At 45.6% G+C, this 22,931-nt stretch overlaps 4 protein-coding genes across 7 annotated transcripts; 3 read left to right on the top strand and 1 right to left on the bottom strand.

Moving 5' to 3' along the window:
• The first annotated feature begins 3,150 nt into the window (after positions 1 to 3,150).
• On the top strand, positions 3,151 to 5,777 carry LOC117833308 (arginine-specific demethylase JMJ22). The gene is made up of 2 exons (XM_034712756.2): positions 3,151 to 4,496; positions 5,221 to 5,777. The coding sequence occupies exons 1-2, from the start codon at positions 3,220 to 3,222 to the stop codon at positions 5,462 to 5,464; spliced, it is 1,521 nt and encodes a 506-aa protein (XP_034568647.1). The 5' UTR covers positions 3,151 to 3,219; the 3' UTR covers positions 5,465 to 5,777.
• Positions 5,778 to 6,044: 267 nt separating this feature from the next.
• LOC117833306 (prolycopene isomerase, chloroplastic) lies at positions 6,045 to 10,784 on the bottom strand. The gene is made up of 13 exons (XM_034712752.2): positions 10,169 to 10,784; positions 9,375 to 9,581; positions 9,171 to 9,270; positions 8,886 to 8,968; positions 8,718 to 8,774; positions 8,488 to 8,640; positions 8,325 to 8,403; positions 8,072 to 8,220; positions 7,847 to 7,981; positions 7,646 to 7,759; positions 6,945 to 7,055; positions 6,728 to 6,836; positions 6,045 to 6,554 (listed from the first exon to the last, which is right to left on the bottom strand). The coding sequence occupies exons 1-13, from the start codon at positions 10,574 to 10,576 to the stop codon at positions 6,481 to 6,483; spliced, it is 1,779 nt and encodes a 592-aa protein (XP_034568643.1). The 5' UTR covers positions 10,577 to 10,784; the 3' UTR covers positions 6,045 to 6,480.
• Positions 10,785 to 14,503: 3,719 nt separating this feature from the next.
• Positions 14,504 to 18,945, top strand: LOC117833309 (E3 ubiquitin-protein ligase RHF2A). Of its 3 annotated transcripts, none has more exons than XR_004635390.2 (9): positions 14,504 to 14,663; positions 16,172 to 16,330; positions 16,416 to 16,462; positions 17,170 to 17,232; positions 17,330 to 17,438; positions 17,538 to 17,926; positions 18,003 to 18,104; positions 18,201 to 18,581; positions 18,659 to 18,945. XR_004635390.2 is itself a non-coding variant. In XM_034712757.2 (9 exons), exons 2-8 carry the CDS (start codon positions 16,190 to 16,192, stop codon positions 18,523 to 18,525), a joined length of 1,176 nt encoding a protein of 391 aa, XP_034568648.1. In that variant the 5' UTR covers positions 14,504 to 14,663; positions 16,172 to 16,189; the 3' UTR covers positions 18,526 to 18,530; positions 18,659 to 18,945. The 3 variants fall into 3 exon arrangements, 1 of the variants encoding a protein (XP_034568648.1); XR_011899002.1 differs by having other exon boundaries at positions 17,170 to 17,236; positions 17,334 to 17,438; XM_034712757.2 differs by having other exon boundaries at positions 18,201 to 18,530.
• A 1,157-nt stretch (positions 18,946 to 20,102) lies between these two features.
• Positions 20,103 to 22,770, top strand: LOC117833307 (uncharacterized). 2 transcript variants are annotated; one of them, XM_034712753.2, is made up of 4 exons: positions 20,103 to 20,497; positions 20,673 to 21,085; positions 21,194 to 21,868; positions 21,947 to 22,770. In XM_034712753.2, the coding sequence occupies exons 2-4, from the start codon at positions 20,678 to 20,680 to the stop codon at positions 22,595 to 22,597; spliced, it is 1,734 nt and encodes a 577-aa protein (XP_034568644.1). In that variant the 5' UTR covers positions 20,103 to 20,497; positions 20,673 to 20,677; the 3' UTR covers positions 22,598 to 22,770. The 2 variants fall into 2 exon arrangements, with proteins under 2 accessions (XP_034568644.1, XP_034568645.1); XM_034712754.2 differs by lacking the exon at positions 20,103 to 20,497 and having other exon boundaries at positions 20,537 to 21,085.
• The last annotated feature ends 161 nt before the right edge of the window (positions 22,771 to 22,931 follow it).

Here is a 22,931-nt window from a genome sequence, read left to right as displayed (position 1 = left end):
GGATGTGAGGGTAGTCTTTGGCAAGGGCTCTGGTAGCCAACCTGTTCCGAACGACGAGGACAGACACGCACCCATGTGAAAGAAGAAGTCTATATTTTGGGAGCTACCTTATTGGGAAATCCTTCAGATCCGTAATGCAATTGATATGATGCACCTGATGAAAAATCTTTGCATGAACGTGCTTGGCTTCCTGGGTACATATGGAAAGGCAAAGGATACAATTGAAGCGCTTCGGGACCTGAAACGTATAAAACAATGAGATGGTCTACATCCGAAAAAGAAAGACAATGAGCATTACTTGCATCCTGCCGGTTACACTCTTAGCAAGGAAGAGAAGGAAAGCATGTTTGAGTGCTTGAATAGTATCAAGGTCCCACGCTACTCCTCGAATATACAGGCATTAATAAATTTTAAACAAAAGAAATTCATAAATCTAAAGGTCCATGACTACCATGTCCTGATGACACAATTGTTGCCTATTGCACTAAGGGGTATTCTACTAGAGAATGTAAGAATGGCAATCATGAAGCTATGTGCATTCCTCAACATGATTTCTTAGAAGGCAATCCATCCAAACAACCTACTAAAGTTGCAGAATGACGTGGTGCAATGTCTTATTAGCTTTGAGATGGTCTTTCCACCTTCCTTCTTTCATATCATGACCCACCTTCTAGTCTACCTTGTTGAAGAGATTTTTATTCTCGGTCCTGTATTTCTACACAATATGTTCCCTTTCGAGAGGTTTATGGCAATTTTGAAGAAGTATGTTCTTAGCCGTGCCCGTCTGGAAGGAAGCATCGCAAAAAGATATGGAACAGAGGAGGTCATTGAGTTTTGTGTTGACTTTATTGATGACCTGATTTCGATTGGAGTCCCTGTATAATGCCATGAGGGGAGACTGAAGGGAAAGGGCACATTAGGGAGGAAACGCCATGAGTACACATTTTACACCAGAACCCAAGAACAAAAGAGCACAAACCAAAATAGTGGTGTCCGTATAGATGAAATAGACAACAATGGAAAAAAAGATAGATACTATGGTGTCATTGAGAAGATACGGGAACTCGACTATGGACCTTTGAAAATCCCTCTATTTCAGTGCCAATGAGTGAAACTTACTAGAGGAGGCGTAACGACACACAACTATGGGATGACAATAGTGGACCTCAACAAAATTGGATACAGAGAAAAACCATTCGTACTAGCCAATGACGTGACTCAAGTTTTCTATGTGAAGGACATGTCAAGCAAACCAATAAGGAAGGGTGCTAATAAGTCAGATGACCAGCCAAAGCGCCACATAGTTCTTCCAGGGAAAAGAAAAAATCGTTGGAGTTGAGGACAAGACTGACATTTCAGAAGATTATGATTAGTTTGATGATCTTCCTCCATTTTCAGTCAAGGTTGACCAAGTATCCTATTAGCTAAAGAGGACGCTCCATACTTACATCGAGATCACAACCAAAGGACATTCATTAAGAGGAGGGTTATTAACATTCCATTAGATGATGTTGCGTAATGTATTTGAACCATTATGTTGTGTTTTTGGTTATCAACAAAGGAATTAATGTAATTACCCTATTACCCTTAATTATGAATGGTTAGATCTTGTTTATACTTTATACCACTAGGTGGTGGAATTGTACACCGTAAAAAAGCTCCTAGTTTATAAACCAAAGTAAAAAAGAATAAATGTAATAACCTTTGTTGCCCCAGCAAGGCTGGCTTTAGTTGTAGAGTTAAATTTTCTGGTCAATTCCTCGCTCTGCATTCGACGTCACTTAAGCACATATCTCAGCATTTGACCTCACTTAAAGACTTGGCTCTGCATTTGACCTTGCATTTCCTATGGACGTAGATGGCCTTGATAAGTTGCCCTCTTCAGTGGACACAAGTCTTCCTTTTAGATAATATGTCATCGAACCATGAATCTGAAATAGGAGGAAAAATGAATGTCGGTGTGATGCAATAGATGTTAAATAATGTAAACCATATTAGCTCCTCATTCGTTGATTGGAGTTAGCAGTCTCTTCAATTCAGCAGTACCTCCAATTCGAATAAATTGATTGAACAATACTATTTGCAAAAATATCACCCTATTAAACAAGGACTAGTTTTTGCATGGTTAAAATATTAATTATTTTGATTTTTTTAGTACCATTAAATATTAAACAATAAATTTACGTACAATTAAACAAGTACATGATTAATTCACGGTAAACATGTTAATAACATTCTTCTAAATTTTTGCATGGTTATCTAGTTTTTCGAATTTTAAAGTTAACATAAGTATTTTGACCATTATAATCTATTAGTAAGTTAAAATAATAAATTTACCATGTTTGATATTTGATCGCATCTAATATTTTTATAGTGTACATCTAATCCACATGAAGCTACCAAATTATTTTTTCAATTTTTATATTGTATCGATTTTCTTCCTCCCTAGTAGTCTTTTTAGTTTTTCTAGACACACCTCTATTTTGATTCATAAAGTCATCGCACTTCAACCTTGCATTACAATGAGATTAAAGCAGCATGTCATGCTCTGCTGCCATCGGCGCCATCACCTTTGTTTGTTGCTTCCTCCTGCTGTCCTGCAGCTACGCCCTCTCCATGAACTCCGCCACGGTCTCCATCCCAAGAGAATGGCAGGACGACGAAGGAGAGAGAACAGTTTTTTTTACCACCACCTGTTTTTCTAATTAAATGGATCCGTATAGAGTTGTGAGGTGATTTGGGGATCTAATTATAGCACCGCGTAGAAAAATTAATGGAATCAGATTTAAGGCTGCTGTCAATTTACTTTACAAATCCTGCTACCAGACGCTGTTTCATCAATTTTTTGTTTAAAATAATGCGGATGAATACACTTCAAAACAAATATCATAATTTTATCTGCTTTCAAACTTATCTTTCAACAGAAAATGGGTCCTACTAGAATTTACTGTCCCATTTTAGTACCTAATCCATACCGTTAACTTTTCTAGATGAAATTTTTTTTTTTACTGCAGGAAGTGACATGAACAGTTGAAAAGATGCAGGTATTTTCGCTAGGAAGATCTGACAGTTTTTTAATTTACCGCGCTGCGATCTCGTCCGTTCATCTCTGATCGAGTGGCACCTTTAGCCATGCCCGTCTCCACAAGACCTTAACCCCCCGAACTCATCTCCCTCCTCCCCCTCCCGCCGCCACCGCCGCCGCCGCCAGAGCCGACCATGCCGGGGGCCTTCCACTCCCTCCTCCTCCCCCTCCAACGGAAGCGCAAATCCAAGCGCCACCGCAGCCGCAATCACCCAAAGGAGAACAAACCCAAGAACCACCTCGCCGCCGCCGGAGACCCGTCCTTCCACCTGAAGAGCTCCGCCTCCGCCTCCTCCAGGGACATAGGCTGCCTCGTCCAGCCACTCGGCAACCTCTTCCTCGCGGCCACCCCTCGCGCGAACCTCCGGGACGCGGGGCTCGGCGCGCTCCGCCCGCTCCCGGACGACCTCCTCCTCGACGTCCTGGGCCTCCTCCCAGCGCGCGACCTCGCCGCGCTCTCGGCGGCGTCCAAGGCGCTCTACGTCGTGGCCGCCCACGACCCGCTCTGGCGCGCCTTCGTCCTCGACGAACTCGGCGGCGCGTTCGACTTCGCCGGGTCCTGGCGCACCACCTACATCGCCGCGGCCTCCGGCGGCCAGCCCCACCTCATCCCCCCGCGCGCCCTCAAGATCAGGGGCTTCTACTCCGACTACCTCTTCCAGAGCTGGCTCTGCGCCAACATGGAGATGCGGCACGAGTGGCTCGCCCGGGACAACATCGAGCGCCGCCGCGGCATATCCGTGGAGCAGTTCATCGCCGAGGTCGAGGAGCCCAACAGGCCAGTGCTGCTGGAGGGGTGCATTGATGGCTGGCCGGCGTTGCAGAAATGGAGCAGGGAGTACCTACTGGAGATCTCGGCAGGTAAGGAGTTTGCGGTCGGACCGGTGAGCATGACACTGGATAGGTACTTCAGGTATGCAGACAATGTGCAGGAGGAGAGGCCATTGTACCTCTTTGATGCCAAGTTTGCAGAAAAGGTGCCGGAGATGGGGAGGGACTATGAGGTGCCGGTGTACTTTAGGGAGGACCTGTTCAGTGTTCTTGGGGAGGAGAGGCCGGATTACAGATGGGTTATCATTGGACCAGCTGGATCAGGGTCGTCGTTCCATGTTGACCCGAATTCGACATCAGCATGGAATGCTATCATTAAAGGGTCCAAGAAGTGGGTGATGTTTCCACCTGAGGTTGTACCACCAGGTGTCCACCCCAGCGCAGATGGAGCTGAGGTCACCAGCCCTGTATCTATCATGGAGTGGTTCATGAACTTCTATGGGGCTTGTAAGACCTGGGAGAAGAGGCCCATAGAGTGCGTGTGCCGAGCTGGGGAGGTGGTTTTTGTGCCTAATGGGTGGTGGCATTTGGTGATCAATCTTGAGGAGTCCATTGCCATTACCCAGAATTATGTGAGCAGGTTAGATTTCACAGTGCATACTGTTTCATTTTTTTTCTGCAGTCATGTCATATACATTGCCGTTCACAGTCAAGCAATCATGTATTGAATTATTTCTTTTTCAATATTGGCATATAGTTGTACTCTTCTATAGGTATGTTTTTTTTGTCATACCGTTTCACAAACTAGTCAGAATTAAAAGGGATTCCAGTGCTCGATACTGACACTGGTGTTCTATGCTAAAACATATTTTTGCTCACAGGAAATATGTGTGTTGATCGTGTGAGCTTCAACTTAATTACTTTATCTCATTTTAGCCTTGCAAAAGATTTAGGTCTCCTTGTCATTGTACAACTTATGGGTTCATACACCAAAGCCCCTTGATTTAATTCAAAGTATTGTGTCTTCAGTGTTGAATCTATCAGAATTGTCTTTTGGACCCCAACATTACCTAAAAACCCAAATCTGCTGGGCCATGATATTGCCCTTAACTCGCAAAATTGAACTAGTGTTTAGGATTCAGACTAGAAATGAACCATGAAGCCAAGTTCTTTGTGTGGGAAGCAACCTGTGTGCAATGCAGATTTCTTCATCGATACAGCAGAAAATTCTTGACTCATTTCTAATTATGACATGGACACTGTCAGCATTATGCAACTTATGTGTGAAGTTTTGTGCCATTTGCATTTAAAAATTTAGATTATGAATGATGATTTGCTTCTTCCTTTCCCTGCAAAACATCCAGGAGGAATCTGTTGAATGTTCTTGACTTTCTCAAGAAGCCCAATGCAAGCGAGCTTGTCTCGGGGACTAAGGACAGAGTGAACCTGCACGACAAGTTCTGTGGTGCCATCGAGGCCACTCACCCTGGCATGATAAATCAGCTTCAGCTGGAGGCACAGCAGAAGGCTGCTGCTCGGAAGAAGAAAGCATCATTCTGGGATTCCGCTGCCGATGCCAAGAGCGGAGGATTCAAGTTCTCTTTCTGAGTTTCACAACAGCTAGGTTCGAATCATGTTTGAGTGGGTCCATTTTTTTCTTGGTAAGAGTTCAGCAATTTTGTCGGTCCATTTCACTTCCCCGTGTGCATCATGGGAATTTTAGTGTACAAGATTTGTGAGCCTTGCTATCGGTGCGGTCACAGGGAACCTGGCTAACTGATTATCTGATTTGTGCAATGAACTGCCATGTTAACGTCATCCTAATTCGGAAAGGGTCGAGTGCAAGAAAAATCGCATTGCTGTTGTACCGTGTAACCTGTAGCATGATACAATTAAGAATCAGTTTTTGAAGATTTTTTTATGGCCGTTTTTGATGAATTTACAAAAGAATAGTTACATTGTTTTCATATATTAGTAAAGTACAATTACATTTGTTTTCATATCATGTACTCCACGCAGCTTCAGGCATTTCGGGTAACAATCAGGCACTCGTGCAATGGAAACGGGGGCACAATTGCTGCTCAGACTCGCTGTCGGCCAGAACTGTGGGAGTAGGGGGGCCTAGTGGCCATTTGGAGCTTCTATCCTTCAGAATGTTCAAAGGTATCACAAAAGTGAACTTTGAAAGTCGCAGGCAACACATCCGTATGATGTATATTGCAACAAGATGTAGAGCTCTCCTTAGTGTGGAGCTTTGAAGTACACAGTTGATAATGGCATCTGATCACTCCATGTGTAAAGGTTACAGGCTTAGATGCTGATATGAATGCTACAGTTGATCCTAACCCCCCAGATTTAGAATCTGAAATCTGTACACCTATTCGTATTCCCATTCTTCTTTTGGGAGTTTCAGTAGATGACCGCTGAGATGAATAAGTCCCAATTCTAAGCAAGACGGATGGCATAGATAAGACAGACAGCAGCTCCAGATCATGCAGAATCCTAACATTTGTGAAAAATCAGCCTTCTGAAGAAGAAGAAATTGTTCTATGCAAGTGTTCTCAACCATCAAAATTTTTGCTCATGAATAGCCCAAGGTGCTTCAATTTTTGCCTGAAACTGTACTATGCAAGTGTTCTCAACCATCTGAGTAGCCCAAGAAGACCAGCATCTAGAACTGGAGATTTTTGCTCTAGTCCTGGAAGAAGGGCCAAAGCAGTAAAAAGAAATCATGAGTTACAGCCCATCCTAAAAGTTTTGTTCATCAAGTGCTCTCGCTAACACCTAGCATCAAACATGTGGCAAATCCTGTTTTACTAAAACATTAAACTATCCCTGCTCAAGGACAGGCACAGTAGAAACTGAACTTACCAACATCTGCTGCAACTCGGTGAGCACACATGATCCCTGAGAATGCTACAGCAATGACACCTTGCCCAGGAAAACAGCTGTCGCCAACACAGTAAAGGCCATCTATTGACTGTAAATTGAGAACTCCAATTTCAGTTCAAGAAATCTTATAGCATGGTGAGGTCATCCAGTACACCGAGTCAGAGTCACCCAAAGAAAGATGAATTCTTAAACTTACTGTAGTGTTAAAAGGCATTGCCAGTAAGCCCTTTGGTTTACCCCGTGGCATCGGTCCATATGTACCATCATTTCGAGCAAGAAATCTTCGGTGAGTTTTTGGTGAGCCTACCTGGTGAAACAAAACATGTTTTGCATTAGAAGAGTTGCAGGTAGTATCGGTCAAAACAATTCCATTAAATTTTACTACATAGTATCAAAAGTAAGTGCCACAAGTCCATGAAAATGTCTGCTGTATTATATATTTCCAGACTTGTGATGCATGGAGCTCAATATTTTTGAACTCGGAACCCAAACTCGCTTTAACAATTGCCATCAATGGAAGGTCTGGAGACCATACTATAATTACTAAGTATGGGTCATTTGAAAGAGTTTGTTCAAGATATTTTTGTCAGTGGTCGTTACTATCCACAGGGTGTTATCATAGTGATTATGATTATGTGCCAACCTAGAAAGTAGAAACATCTCCACATACTAGAAACATTGGACTATTGTTGTGAGCTAAGTCTAAAAAAATGACTACACTAGATGGACTGCTGTGATCCATAATCATATACATATTCACGTATATGCTAATCTTCTGTTCGCCATCAGATACTTAGAGTTGCAAGGAAATACTTCAAAGTTTATACAAGAATTGATCAAAATCAAACAGTTTCAACATATGTCAATAGAATCACAACATGGAAGGCAAGACGATACCTCTTTGAGGACTATTGAATCTTGAAGACCAGGAAACAACTTCTTTTCAAGCCTTCTGATAATCTCATTGGCCACTACCTCTTTTTTCTCTTCATATTCCTTCCTCGAAAGACCCTGCCAAGAATGAAAACAAACAACCGTAGCATACATGGTTTCTCAATGTTGATGGAATTTGCATTTCAGCTATAACACTGTCCTTACCTCCCAATCTTCTATGCCTGCGGTAGTAAATATATGAAGTATATGATGTCCTTCGGGAGCTAATGATGGATCAAGAACTGTGGGGATACTAAGAAATATGCTTCCATAAGGCTTCTCCAAATTATTCCAATCATCCTGCCAATTAAACATCCAATTGATACAGACACACACCGTTGATGCAAAAAAAAAGGATGCCACTAATGTCCAAAACTCTTAGCTGCATACCTCAAGTACAAAATGATGGCAGTCAGTGCCAGCAGGCAAGACTGAGGCTTTGACACCCATATGAATTGACAGGAAGGATGGCGCCTTAACATAATTCTTTTGGAAGTTTTTCTCCTCTTCTGGAAGCTCTTTGTCTTTCAACAGCTTTCCTGTACATTCAAGAAAAGGGAATTAAACACTGCAACAGGTGAAACTGAAAGAGCTAGTTTTCCCTGCTTGGAAGTTCCAATTTAAGTTATATGTGCAGAATTACCAAAAGTGTCCCATCTTGTGGCATTTGATATCACCGTTTTAGCAAAGAATTCCTTCCCATTTGATAACCTCACACCAACCTGCAGTAGAGAAGTGCTCAGCTAAGATACAAAGCTCAACATAAGTACAGGTCTTTATTCTTTAAGTCGGTAAAGATGACTCACAGCTTTTCCATTTTCAAGAAGAACGTTGGTTACATTCGCCTTGTAACGGATTTCACTGCCCTTTTCAACAAGGCCATCTGCCAGGGATGTCGCAATACCACCAACACCACCAACTGGATAATTAATCCCCCCAAAGTGCCTATCGCACAAGACCTGTTATATTGACATTGAGATGACAGGAACTTCAAACAAATTGAGACGAAGATCTTAAAAATTAATATTGAACTTACCATGCTTGCGTTTATCATGGGTGTTTGCAAGGCATTGACTGTGCTCACAATAAAACACTACAGAAACAATTAATTATCGTAAGTCTTCAACTAAACTATAATTGACTGAAGATCACATGGCTAAAGAGGAAAACATGAAAAGTGAGTCAACTCACAAATATCTCACACCTCAGCATCTATGAAGGAGAGTAGCTCCTGATCTTTTATGAACTGGCGAGCGATATCCCCAGCATTCTGCGGTAAATAATAAGCTGAAAAGAGATAAAAGTGTGACTTTGTTTGCGAATATGATGTGCCATTCGGATTATTTTTCTAACATACAGCCAATAATTCTTTCATTTTATTTGAGATTACATTTGCTCCAAATAAATTTTAGCTGATTCACTATATAATTTCCCTGTAGAGTGTAAAGAGTACATTTTCAATTTGAATACAGGGCTGCAGTTTGGATACCTAGAGTTAAGCATTCTAGAGGCTTCTGGAAAAATTGCCCGAAAAGATAAAGGGGCTCTTCTAGGGACTTCAGCTCCAATGAATTTAATGAATTGAAGATCTGTTGAAATGCGATTGTGAGATAGCAGTCATAACTTGTAACATTGCACAACACAACTGTAACACAACAGTGACAAGATATGAATACAAAGCTGGAGGCAGTACCTTCCAACATATTCCGTAGAACTTAAGGATCCCTTCCTTCTCATGAGGGAATTTGCTGATCAGTTCATTGATGAAGTCTTCATACTTTCTATGCACAAGGACAGAGAGATCCCCAGGTAGGTGGAAATGGACCGTAGAAGGGTCAGGTAGGACTTCCATCTTACGCCCAACTGCTTCCAGTGCTTGTGTGATCAAATTCAAGTTACCCTGGATGACAACATATGCCATGCCTTCCATTAAAAAGTTGTGATGGTTGGTATACCGGATGTGATAAAACAAACACTAACACTGTTGCTTAACAAGGAACATCTGAAAGTGAACACGCATGCATGTCTGCCCCCATTGGCCAGAAGCATGTGGCAATTCGCTGAATTGATCATGAGATGAACATACACATTTACGGACCCTGACCTGACACTGCACACTAGCGTGCATCACGCAGTGCACACTTCTCAACACCTAGCCATGCACATTTGAGCAGCACAGACACTGTCAGCACTCAGCAGGCCGCGTGTGTCAACTACACCTACCGCTGTACCATTCTCAATTAGATAGAGTGACATTAAGCTTCATCAGGTTTATCTGATGGCACGGAACAGCCCCAGAGCAGAGCAACTGCAAACTACCTATCGCAATTCGCCGTAAACCAGACAAAAACAAATCACAATTTCTCATCGAATCAGCCCGTTCTCCTCCACAGCATCGCAACACCTCAGCACACCCGAACACGAACTCCCGGGAACACGCACACGGCACACTGCGCAACCAAATTCCCGAGAGCAGAACCCACCCACCTTGTCGGAGAAGCCGAACATGACGGAGGAGCCGACGTCGAAGGTGAAGCCGTCGCGGCGGTAGTACCCGGAGCTTCCCCCCGGGATGAGGTACTTCTCGAGGACCAGCACCCGCGCGCCCTTCGCCGCCAGCTGCGTCGCCGCCACCAGCCCGCCGATCCCCGACCCGATCACGATCGTGTCGTAGGGACCCTCTCCCTCCCCTCCTCCCGCATCCTCGCCCGCCTCCTCCGCCACCGCCACCGCCGGCGGCCTCTCCGAGGCTAGCGCGCCTTGCCTGACGCCAACGCCAGTGCCGACGCCGCCGCGGGGCCCGCTCGAGGCACGGAGAAGCGCGGCGGGCCGGGCCGCGGGGACGGCGGGGGCGAGGAGGAGCGGGGCGTGCACGCGCGCGGCGAGCGGCGGCATGGCGGCGCCGGAGAAGGGAGAGGCCGAGGCGGTCGCGTTTGGGTTGTTGCGGCGGCGCGGTGGAGGCGAGCGGAGCGGAGTGAGGTGTCGCCGTGTGCGCGCGTGGGGTTTTAAAGTAAGGGGAGGAGGGGGAGGCGAGGAATCTGGTGGGGAGGGAGGCGGGTGGATTCCGGGGCGGGAGGCGACGAAGGCCGGCGGTGGAGGCGCCGAGGCGCGGGGGTGAGACGGTGAGTCGATCTTGAGCCAGTGGCGGGCGGAGGACGGTGGGGGGATCAGGGCCGGCCGGCCGCGGGCGGTGGTGGGCCACGGTGGCAATCCACAGGAGACTGGAGGGCCAGCTCATCCCAACGGATTACCGTAGTGGCCGCACCACTTCAAACTCAGGAAAGTTTTTTTTAGGGAGATTCAAATTTCGATCCTGTTTTGTGTTAACAGCGCTGAGGTGGCGAAGAACAAATGACGAAATGAGACAGAAGCTGGAGAGAGAAGCGTTTGATTCAATGGCAAATACCTTCTTTGACCGCCATTAGAACTGAGCCAAAATATATAACTGATACGGTTACACAAATTTTGGTCACGTTTAGTTCCCTCCAAACTCCCAATTTTGACACTATGCAAAAAAAAGATTCCCCATCACATCAAACTTGCGGTACATGCATGAGTACTAAATGTAGACGAAATCAAAAACTAATTGCACAGTTTTGTTGTACTTTACGAGACGAATCTTTTGAGCCTAATTAGTCAATATTTGGACAATAATTCACAAATACAAACGAAACGCTACAGTTGGTATTTATGGCAAAATGCCAATTTTGCTACTTCCAAATTGGGAATTTGTTTTTCTCAAGTTGTGTAGCATGACAATACCGCCACCTATTTTAGGGGGTGTTTGGGCTCTGTCGTATCGGATGTTTGAATATTAATTAGGAGTATTATAGGCTAAGTACAAAACTAATTGCACAACCCCTAGGCTAAATCGCGAGACGAATCTATTAAGCCTAATTAGTCCATGATTTGACAATGTGGTGCTACAATAACCATTCACTAATGATGGATTAATTAGGCTTAATAGATTTGTCTCGCGATTTAGCATAGGGTTCTGCTATTAGTTTTGTAATTAGCTTATATTTAATCCTTCTAATTAGCATCCAAACATCCAATGTGACAGGGCTAAAGTTTAGTCCCTTCCTCCCAGACAAGACCTTATTTACAACTGAGTGAAAATAGACACAGTCAAAGTAAAAAAAAATAACCTGAATACAAACATAGCCTTCTTCGCGGTAGACTTGAGCATTTTGCAGGTCGCGCTGGGCCGAAAAGAAGCCCAATTCATTTCGGGCACAAAACGTCCATCACATGGGCATTGTCAGGCTGGGCTCAGGTAGTCCATTCTTTTTTATAGAAAAATAAATGAAATTACTTGTTTGGACGGGTTTGGGCTAATCCAAATTTTTTTTTGACTTAGGGGGTGTTTGGATACATCCTCCTAAACTTTAGTATATGTCACATCGGATCGGATGTTTAGATACTAATTAGGAGTATTAAATATAGTCTAATTACAAAACTAATTGCACAGATGGAGTCTAATTTGTGAGATGAATCTATTAAGCCTAATTAGTTCATGATTTGACAATGTGGTGCTACAGTAACCATTTGCTAATGATAGATTAATTAGGTTTAATAGATTCGTCTCGCGAATTAGTATAGGGGTTCTGCAGTTAGTTTTATAATTAGCCCATGTTTAGTCCTCCTAATTAGCATCTAAACATCCGATGTGATCCTCCTAAAGCTTAGTACATCGTATCCAATCACCCCTTAATTTTTCTTGACCGCGCCTGGCTCGGTAGCGAGCATGGGCGGACCAAAACTTATCGGGCTCCGACTGGGCCCGCGGGCCGGACCAGTCCGGACTCATGTCTACTTTACGGTAATTGATCGTGTTACATAAATTGCATCTGCATCGTGATTGGCAAAGACAAACACCACACGTGTACACGACCGCACGCAGAACAAGCCTTCAGACCAGGCCCTCAAATTTTATCGACTAGCATTTGGATAACAAAATCATGTCATTTGGTTCATAGCTAGAGACCAAATGCCTGAATTACCCCTTGTTCGAAATGAACAAAAGCTAACTCTACGAGCTAACAACCGTCAGTTAGCAGAGTCATTAGTCCGATAAGAATAATCCTTAGACTTGAAACGACAAAAAAAATTGCTCGATCTATACCGACTGCGCACATGCACGGACCACCACTCCACCGGTCATGCCTAGCCTCGAGCTCGACCACCATGCGATTGAAGTAGTATCATGTTTTTTTTTTGGCGCGTTGGAATGCGACCACCAGTGGCAGTCATGCCTAGGCCATGTTTAGTTATCCCCAACTTCCAACTTTGACACTATGCAAAAAGAAGATTCACTATCACATCAAACTTGCGATATATGCATGGAGTACTAAATGTAGATGAAATTAAAAACTAATTGCACAGTTTTGTTGTACTTTGCGAGACGAATCTTTTGAGCCTAATTAGTCAATATTTGGACAATAATTCACAAATATAAACGAAACGCTACAGTGTGCTACAGTGCTGGTACAGTAATTTTGCATCTCCCAAATTGCCCAACTAAAGAAGGCCCTAGTAGTAGCATGTTGCCCTCCCTAGTAGCACTGAAAAAGGACTTGGAATTTGTTTGCCCTTTCCTTTTTCAAAAAAAAAAATTGTTTGCTTTAATTGGCTCAAATGGGCTTATGCCCAATGAAATCCAGTAGTAGACACAAAGTAAATTAAAGATTTTCGTATTATCGCATCAATCTTCGCAAAAAAAAAAAGATATGTCCCATAAAAAATTTGGTGGCCGCTTCTATCTGCGAAATTCTGACAAGAATGCAAACACAGATTTTTATATTTTTTTTGCCTGATGATTGATCGTATTACCTACTTGCATTACATCATGTTGGTCCAATTATGGTCGGGCCTGGCAAAGACAAAGACCAGCTCACACATGACACGACCATTAGCACAACAAGCCATTATCCATCAATCCCCTCAAATTCTATCCACAAATGAAGATATTTGGATTACTAGCTTTACTAGGATCGAGCTTAAACCTCACATCGTGAACCCAAATGCCCGAACTGCCCCTCGTTCACACGGAGCCGAAGCCGCCACATCGGGGGGCAGGAACGTCCTTCTTCCGGACCCCACCTGTCATCCCCTCGCGCGCCGATAAGATTTTCCTAGCATTATCCGCGACGACTCTGGCCGGGGCCGGTCGCGACGCCGACGTGCCGTCCCGTTACCCTTCACCCCCTCCTCCTCCCCCCACCTCGAACGCCGCGCCCCACGCGCACACGGCATACCCGCAGTCCCGCACCCACTGCCTCGCGGGCCCCACCGGAGCTCCCACCCCAACCGATCGAACCAATCCCACCCTCCCCTCTCGCATACCCCACCCGCAGACACGTGGGTCATGGACGGCCGCAGGGTGGGCCCCACTCGCGGGTACGTGGGGGCGGGCGGGTGGGGCGGTCAAAACGTGTACTTGGGAGGCCGCACCGCCGTGTCCTAGCGGGCTTAGCAGCCAGGACCCAGCCACCCCCCCGCACCGCACCGCGCCGCGCCAACTACTATTCCTCCACCACCGACCGGGCACCGCCCACCGGCTTCTAACTCACCGACGTGTGGGCCTAGTGGAGAGCGTGTCCCACGAGTCGGTGTGGGTGGGTGTGCGGGAGCGCGTGAGCCAGCGGGGTGGAGCGGAGGAGGAGTGAGGTGGTGGACAGGAGGGAGGGAGGGGGCGGTGGGGCCCACCGGGAGGGGCAGGCGGGGCCCACCGGGAGGGCGGTGGGGGCCGAGTGGAGACGAGGCACGCGTCTCGCTCGTCTCGGTCCCTTTTCGTTTTCCTTTCCCCGTCCAGAGACCTCACCACAGCGAGGACAGGAGAGAGAGGGAGAGGGTGAGGGTGAGGGGGAAGGGGAGAGAGAGAGACAGAGGGGCTAGGGTTTCGTGCTCCCCCACGCTTCACGCATCGAATCCGAGCCGGATCGGGGGGCGCGGAGAGTCGCCGGCGTCCCGGCGGTGCCTGGTAAGCCCAGATCCCCCTCCGCTCGCTCGCCGCCTCCTCCTCTCGCCGACGCGCGGTCTGGTAACGCGGGCGCCTGTTCGGGGGCGCGTGGAGTTGGGGCCGCTGCAAATCGGGCTGCGGTTCGGTTCCGGGGGACCGCGGGTGGGGGTTTGGTTCCGGTGAATTCCGGGCCGATTCGGGGGGCGCTCGTCGCGGTGGGTTAGCTGAGGGGGGTTCCGTTCCATTTGGTGGGAAATTGGGGTTTCTGGGTGCCGGAATTCGGAGGGATTTCGGAGAATTGGCTCCGCACGGGTAGCTTTTTTTTTTTTGTCTCTCTTCTGGTTTGTAGGTTGCGTTTTTTCCCCCCGGGGGGATGATTGGTTTGGGCGTGGTTTAGATCGTGATTTGAGTGGGGGTGGGACGCCCTGTGACGAATTGAGCTGATTGACGTCTGCTTTGCTGGAGAAGCGAACTGGGTTGTGTTGTCTCGTTGGATTGGGGTTTACTTTTGATCGAGGTGGGGGAATGGGGGGCTACTTAGCTGGGACTGTTCTAGCGGCTAGCGCACTGAGCCACTGCTGCTCCAAAGATGGGCCTCCACATGGAGTGAACCGTGGCTGTAAGTGGGTAGTGTTACTGCTCGGATTATACTGTCTTAGTGTCCACTTTAAGTGGTATGTGTGGATTCGAGTGTGGTTTTGTGTTTTCGGCATGCTTTGCAATGGAGTCTGGATTCAACAAGATTCATTGCTATGCAGTATTTGCTACTGTTTTATTGCATGTATCTCTTGGACGTTAGGTGTATCTGTTATATTTTGGGGGAAGGTCCAAAGATGTGATAGTAGATTAGTAAAAAAAATGCAACAGACTTGCGTGGGGGAGATGTCAGTATCAGTGGCATTGAATTATCTTTTGGTTTTCACCTTGATCGTTCAAATTACACTTTTTTCATGCAGCTGATAGTTTTCTGGGGTCCTTATGGTGACAACACCCTTTTAGTGGGCTGTTATCTTTCATGTCTTGCCTGAATTTAATGCTTCTGGGTACCATTAACTTTATCCTTCTGTTTCTTGTGCTACTCAAATGATTAGATTGGTCCACTGAAAAATGTGTGCATTTTTGTGAGGTTGCTAAGGCTTCTTAGAGCAATACTTGCATAAATATGTCGAGACTGTGTTGAACTGTTGATGTTTTTTTCTTGTAATTACGCAGAGCCTGTTATTTTGAAATGGAAAAATGAAATATTCTCCTTATTTTAACATGGAGGTTTGGTAATTTTCCTGGTACTGTGTTCCATTTTTCATATTGTGATTAGTGTCTTGTCAGTGGATACTGTTTGACAGAAGATGTAATAAGATATATTGAATATCTCAAATTTACTGATCCTGTTGGGAATCATGATATTATTCGTTTCCTAAAGCATGATGGACAGCTGAACATATTTGTCTTTCATCTCAACTCAGCCACTAATTATGATGAGCAATCAAATTGTTGACTCTGAACTCCTTTTTTTTGGATATTTTATTCAGGGCTGTGATTCCCTTGCAATGGCATCAGAAACTGATGAGAAAGCTAAGATGGAGAGTTTGACATCACCTGCAGCCTTTGTAGAGGGTGGCATTCAGGATGCATGCGATGATGCATGTAGCATTTGCCTTGAGGCATTCTGTGAGAGTGACCCTTCTGCAGTAAGTTGCTATTTCGTTAGTTGTAACATTTTGCATATAGACAGCATGTTTAACCATTTTCTTGTTCTTGCCTTTCCCCCCCTAGTTGACCAGCTGCAAGCATGAGTTCCATCTCCAATGCATTCTGGAATGGTATGGTACTAGCTCTAATATATGTATCCTACATGTTACAATTTGTATATATATTTCCGCCGTGCACATGAACCATAATTAGTTAGTGTTTTTTTTCAGTAAGGCAACATTTTAGAACATTTGAAATCATATCTTAAGAACGTGCCTTTCCAACTGTATGCTATGATTAACTGGTTTGGTTGACCACATCTATTACCTTTGTTTAGGCTGTAACAGCTGATTGTGAATGCAAACATTGGACAAGTTGTATAATATGGTCGGTTCTGCATGTGATAATTTCGTTCCCTAAATTTAGTGTTTGTCATCTTTCTAATGCAGTTTCCTAGGCTTGGGAAAATTGGTAATCAACTGTACTCTCTTGCAACTAAGGAAAATTAGGGATACAATTATATGATTAATGAACACTTCTCACATTGCTTTTATGAATATTGCAATCAAAATCCATGTAACTATAATTATCATTTGCAGTCGCTGTGCCCTCATTTTTCTATCTGGTGCCGTCAGTGCTGCTAGAGTCATATGGTATTATCGTGTTAGTGTAAATTAGAATTCAGTGTCTTCCATTATGTAAAAAACATCTTTACATGTGCAAGGGCATAGAATTTTAGCCATACATGCAGGATGCTTGGCAGAACCTGTACCTCTTTCTCATTTGTTCCCTGTTCAAAATATTTTTGGCTCTAATGATTGATGGGATTTTTGTGTAGGTGTCAGAGAAGTTCACAGTGCCCAATGTGTTGGCAAGCTATTAGTATGAAGGATCCTACCAGGCAAGTTAATTCTTGGCTACGCAAATATGATGCTTGCCATTTCAGTCCTCTCAGGCTAGTTACTCCTTGGCTAATTTTAACGTTATTGATATCCCAGTCAGGAGCTGCTTGAGGCAGTAGAGCGCGAGAGGAACATAAGAACCAATCAAACTCGAAACACAACTATATTCCATCATCCTGCTCTTGGGGATTTTGAGTTGCAGCATGTATGTGTTACGAAACTACTTCAAGATACATTTCTTCTAGCTTTCCGGTTAAGTGTTATACTTCAAGTTTTTCCTGATTGGTGAGATATACTTGTGCAGTTACCTGTTGTTGGTAATGATGCTGAGCTTGAAGAGCGTATACTACAGCATCTAGCTGCTGCCGCTGCAATGGGAAGGGCGCACCATCTTGGAAGAAGGGAGGGGCACAGGGGCCGATCTGGCTCTCATGGTCGTCCACAGTTCCTAGTTTTCTCTGCACATCCAAATTCACCTTCTGCTGGCACAATTTCTTCATCTTCTGCTCATGTGGATGGGGACAATGATTCAAATCCTGTCACCCCTAGAGCTAGTGAGTCATCTCCACGAGCTATTCGCATTGGAGAAGCGGGTAACCAAAGCCCTGGGATGCTTACCTATGATGCTGAACAGGATGCTGTCGTTTCTTCTGGAAATAGCACTCCTGTATCGAGTCCTAGGTTTTTTAACAGGTACTCCAATCTATATTCAGATACTGCATTCTCATGTTAGTTTTTGCGGTGATCTAAGGCGCTTCTGATGTAACAGGAGACACTCCACTGGACAGTCAACTCCAGATAGGGCTGGCCCATCGGATGTTCAGTCTTTCTCAGACTCCCTGAAGTCTCGCTTAAATGCTGTCTCAATGAAGTATGGATATTTTGTTATTTTTAATATATTTTTGACTTGAGCCTTCCAGCATAATGGAATTTATCCTAAAGCTGTTTATACTTTTGTATAATCCAGGTACAAAGAATCTATTACCAAGAGCACTCGAGGGTGGAAGGAGAGACTATTTTCGCGTAACTCATCTGTGGCGGATCTTGGTTCTGAAGTGAGAAGAGAAGTTAATGCTGGAATTGCCTCTGTGTCAAGGATGATGGAGCGTCTGGAAACTAGAGGAAGTGGCAGAACAGGTGATAGCCCAACAGCATCCACATCTGAAGTTCCTCCTACAGAGTCGAGCAATGAAAGGGCTACGGACAGCATCTCTGCTACTAGTACTACTGCTACTTCTACAAGTACAAGCAACACCCCCACCCCCTGTGTTACGACTTCTGGTTCAAATTAGGACATGTAAGAGTTTCCAAAAGAAGGCCTGCACATGCCCATTCTTCATCTTGAAAGGTACCACATAGATCTTTTCTTATAAACTAGGTTGGATCAAACTAAACGATGCTATTTCTTTTTTTTGTTATTTCCAGGTTGTCAGGTGGCAGAGATGAAATGTGCAACAACACAACACTGTCATCTTCGCGACCATCGCATAAACGACTGCTGTGAAACCGGAATGATGATTTGATGTATTGGGTGGCTTGATACTTGGGTGGTGTGGGGGGCCTAGGAAAGCCGATTTGATCTTCCGTTTCGTCTCCTGTAAAAAATTTCCTCAGAGGGCGGATGTTTACCGGTATAAATAACGGATATGTCATTTTCATAGTATTTGGGTCAGCTATAAATCTGATTGGAACAGCAAAGTTTGCTGCTGCTATACGGTTACTGTAGCACGATTTCCTGTTTTGTTTCTGTTTGTGCTGTCTGCGCGGCTGGGCCGATGCTTTTGGTGTACAAAATACATGCATGTTTCGACTTTCTCGTTCGTATATATATACATGAACATGTTGCTTCCCTAGAGAGACCTGAGCATGGCGAAGGCGGCTGCATCTCTTGTGAAAATGGTCAACCAGTTGAAAACGGTGCAAGTTTATTGAGAACCGTACTTTGAAGTTTACAAATGCTGAGGTTTAAAGTCTGTTCTACTTTTGTTAGTACGAAAATGGTGATTTGCGTAAATAATGTATGTTCTGTTTTAATTCATACAAAAATGCCATTTTGGTTGGATATGCACCAGATTACGTCGAAACTAAAGTATGTGTTTTCGTTAACTTCCCATCGTTTTCAAACGATGGCATTGAGACGATGCACCGGATGACATTTAATGCGGGGAACAATACATTCAATTTTCAGCTGTTCGTTTCGGCTTATCAGCCGGTTTATCAGTCACCGAACAGTATTTTTTTGTTACAACAAATCAGCCGTTTCAGCTTTTCAGCTGGCTTATAAGTCCAGCCGAACAGGTCCTTTAGTTGCGGCAAAATTTGGCAAACAAAGTGATTTTGCGGCTGCGCTGTCACAAGGTTAAATTTGGTAGACAAAAAGTGATATGCGGCTATGTTAGGCTAGATAAGAGTGATGAAATCAAATCAAATCAAATTTGTGTCCAGTCCGCTGACTAGGGCAATCCCACTCGTCCTCGCCCCGTCTCGTGACCGCCTGATGCGCCGAGCCTCCAACTAGTGCCATCGCCGCCGCCTAGTGTGCCGGCTGCTCGAGCCCTTGCAAACTCGCCCCCTCAACTCCTCGTCTCCTCCCTTTCCCTGCACGCTGAATCCGTCACTGGTTTAATCTGCGTTTCCGGTGAAAGCACTAATTCTGGTTTTACGCCTGATCTTAGGCAAAAGATCGAGGAAGGTAGTTCCAGTTGTACACAGGAATACCATGTTGTGTCGAGTCTTCCAAACCCTTTGATACATCTTTGCATTCTACCCAACCCAAACCCCGCTTCACTGTATGGCTCCCTATTGCTATAATTAGGGATTCCATCCGAGCAAAGAAAGAGAGAGCTCTTCAACGGAAAGCCCAGCCCCCCAAGACGCGCCCCCCCTTCCCCCTCCCATCCCAATCCTCGCTGCTCGCCATTTCGCCAATCTTTGTTACGACTCCCAAATCTCGCCATTCCCCCCTGATCCCCAATCTCACGCGCCCTTCGCCTCCCAAATCTCCCCTCTCCCGCGCCCGCGCCCGCGCCACCCCCAAATCGCTCCTCCCCCGCCACCGCCCCCCACTCGCCGGACGGCCCTCCCGCCCACACGGCGTCCGCCGCCAGGGCCCCCTCCCGTGCCCGCCGTACCGGCGCGCCTGCCCGCAGGGCCGCCGCCGCCGCACGATGCCCCCAGGCCGCCGCCGCCGCCAGTCTGCCTGACCGGCGCTGCTGGCGCCCACCGCACCTCCGCCCGCGGTTCCCCGCGCAACAGCAGGCCAAGGTAAAACACCCGGACCCAAAATTCGTCCCGTGCAGTAGCTCCGTAGAAACCGGTTGATCGAGTTCCTGTGTGGAAATCGGTTGATCGAGCTCCTGCGTACACCAAAGTTCCTGTTTCTATTGCGCATATGTAGCTCGAACACAAATCCGATCGCTCCGGTTTATCGAATCGATAGGGACGATGGAGGAAGATTTCACCTTGGGGAACAGTACGGCGGACTGCGGCGGCGGCGGCGGGGAGCTGACGGCCAGCCCACCCGAGGAGCACCATTCGCCGGCCGGAGGAGTGGTCACTCGCTCCGTGAGACCCAACCAGAAACGGTCCAAGAACTTCAGCACCAGGGAGGACGAGATGCTGGTGCGGGCGTGGCTGAACGTGAGCGTGGACCCGGTGCAGGGCAGCGAGCGCGCCGCGTACTGGAAGAGGATCCACGATTACTACCACTCCGGCAGGGACTTCGAGTCGGACCGCAACCAGAACTCCATCACGCACCGCTGGTCTACGATCCAGGAGAGTGTGGGCAAGTTCGAGAGGTGCCTGAGCCGGGTCGAGGGTGCGGACCAGGATGGGGTGATTACTCAGGATGAGGTTTGTTTCTATGTTGTTGATTCGTTTGTCACTTCATGTTTTTCATAAACGAGTTGCCACTTCGCATTGAGTCTGGAAGACTTATGACATTTATTTTTGACTTTGCAGATTATGCAAGCACTTGCTCTGTACAAGTCTGAAGATCAGAACAATAGGTCATTTCAGTTTCTGCACTGCTGGAATCTCTTAAGAACCCATCAGAAGTGGATTGATAGGTCATCTCAGAAATTGTCTCATATACCGTCTCAGAAAAAACAGAAGACAGCTCCCAGTTCGAGTCCGAGTTCGTCTGCTCCATGTGCTCTTGAGGACGGTGAGGCTGCAGCTCAAGAATGTGAGGTACCGACAGAGACAGAGACAGAGCCAATAGGAGCGATGGACGAGGATGTTGACTTGTCGCCCGAGGGAAACAATTCGGTAGATTGGGGTGGCGGTGAGCTGATGGTTAGCGCACCTGAGGAGCAACATTGGCCGATTGGAGTGGCTACTCGCTCCATGAGTCGGAACAAGCGAAGGACAAAGAATTTCAGTAACAGGGAAGACGAGATGCTGGTGTTGGCGTGGCTGAATGTCAGCGTGGATCAGGTCCAAGGCAGTGAACGCTCTACGTACTGGCAGAGAATTTATGACTACTACCACTCAAAAAAGGACTGTGAATCAAATCGCAATCAAAATTCCATCATGCACCGGTGGTCTATTATTCAAGATAGCGTAAGCAAGTTCGAGAGATGTCTAGCCCGGATTGAGGGTACAAGCCAGAATGGGGTGATAACTCAAGATGAGGTTAGTTTGTGTGTTCTTCGATTTGGTCGTCACTTTATACGGAGTCTGGAAGGTTAATATGACATTTTGACTTTACAGATTGTGCAAGCACTTGCTCTATTCAAGTCCGAAGATCAGAACAACAAGTCATTTCAATTTTTGCATTGCTGGAATCTCTTAAGAACCCATCTGAAGTGGATTGGTAGGTCATCTCCGGTTGCACCTCAGAACTCGTCTCAGAAAAAACAGAAGACAACTCCCAGTCCAAGTCCGAGATCATCTGCTCCATGTATTCTTGAGGACAGTGAGGCTGCAATTCAAGAATGTGAGGTGCCAATACAGCCAATGGGTAGGAATATGGAGAAAGAAAATTTACAGCAAGGTGGAGATAGTTTGTCCCTAGAAAATTTACAAGGTGGAGATAGTTTGTCCTTAGAGGCGATAGATAATCTGTGCGCAGAGAAGAATGAGGCGGATGTGGAGAAAGAGCACAAGGAAAATGAGAGAGCATATGCACTAGAACAAGAGAGGGTTGCGCTTGAACAATTGAGGGCTGCGAACGAGGCCAAAAGTCTTGAAACAAGGAGCAAAGAATTAGATTTGAAGAGCAAAGAGCTAGATTTGAAGATAATGCTAGAAGAAGAGAGAATTATGGCTTTGGACATTAGTGCCATGTCCGGGCCACAACAACAATACTACAAGAGCCTACAGAATGACATCATCACTCGACGGTTCAATCGCTCAGGTTGAGCTTGTATGAACAACTCCTGTTAGTATTAGCTATTATGTTAGGTGAACTTTATTAAGTTGCAGGGACCGTTATGGTATGCGAACCTTGGTGAATGGACTATTATGCGCAAGGAGTCGTTGAAATGGACTTTAGTTGCATTGCAAAATTTGCAATGGACCTGTTGAAACCCAAATTTGTGTCTTTTTATTCAAATTGAACAAGACCAAAAGCAATATTAGTTCAGGACTTCTGAAGAAATCATGATAATAAAAAAGCTGTAAATTTGCAACTATATCTGGTCTACTAGATAACAGTAAAGGCCAATTGTTACATGGCCCCTTCAATCAGTTGCAT

Source organism: Setaria viridis, chromosome 8 (genome assembly GCF_005286985.2).
Source record: "Setaria viridis chromosome 8, Setaria_viridis_v4.0, whole genome shotgun sequence".
Lineage (NCBI taxonomy): Eukaryota > Viridiplantae > Streptophyta > Magnoliopsida > Poales > Poaceae > Setaria > Setaria viridis.
Note: the sequence above shows the minus strand (reverse complement) of the source record. Positions and strands in the feature narration are given on the sequence as shown.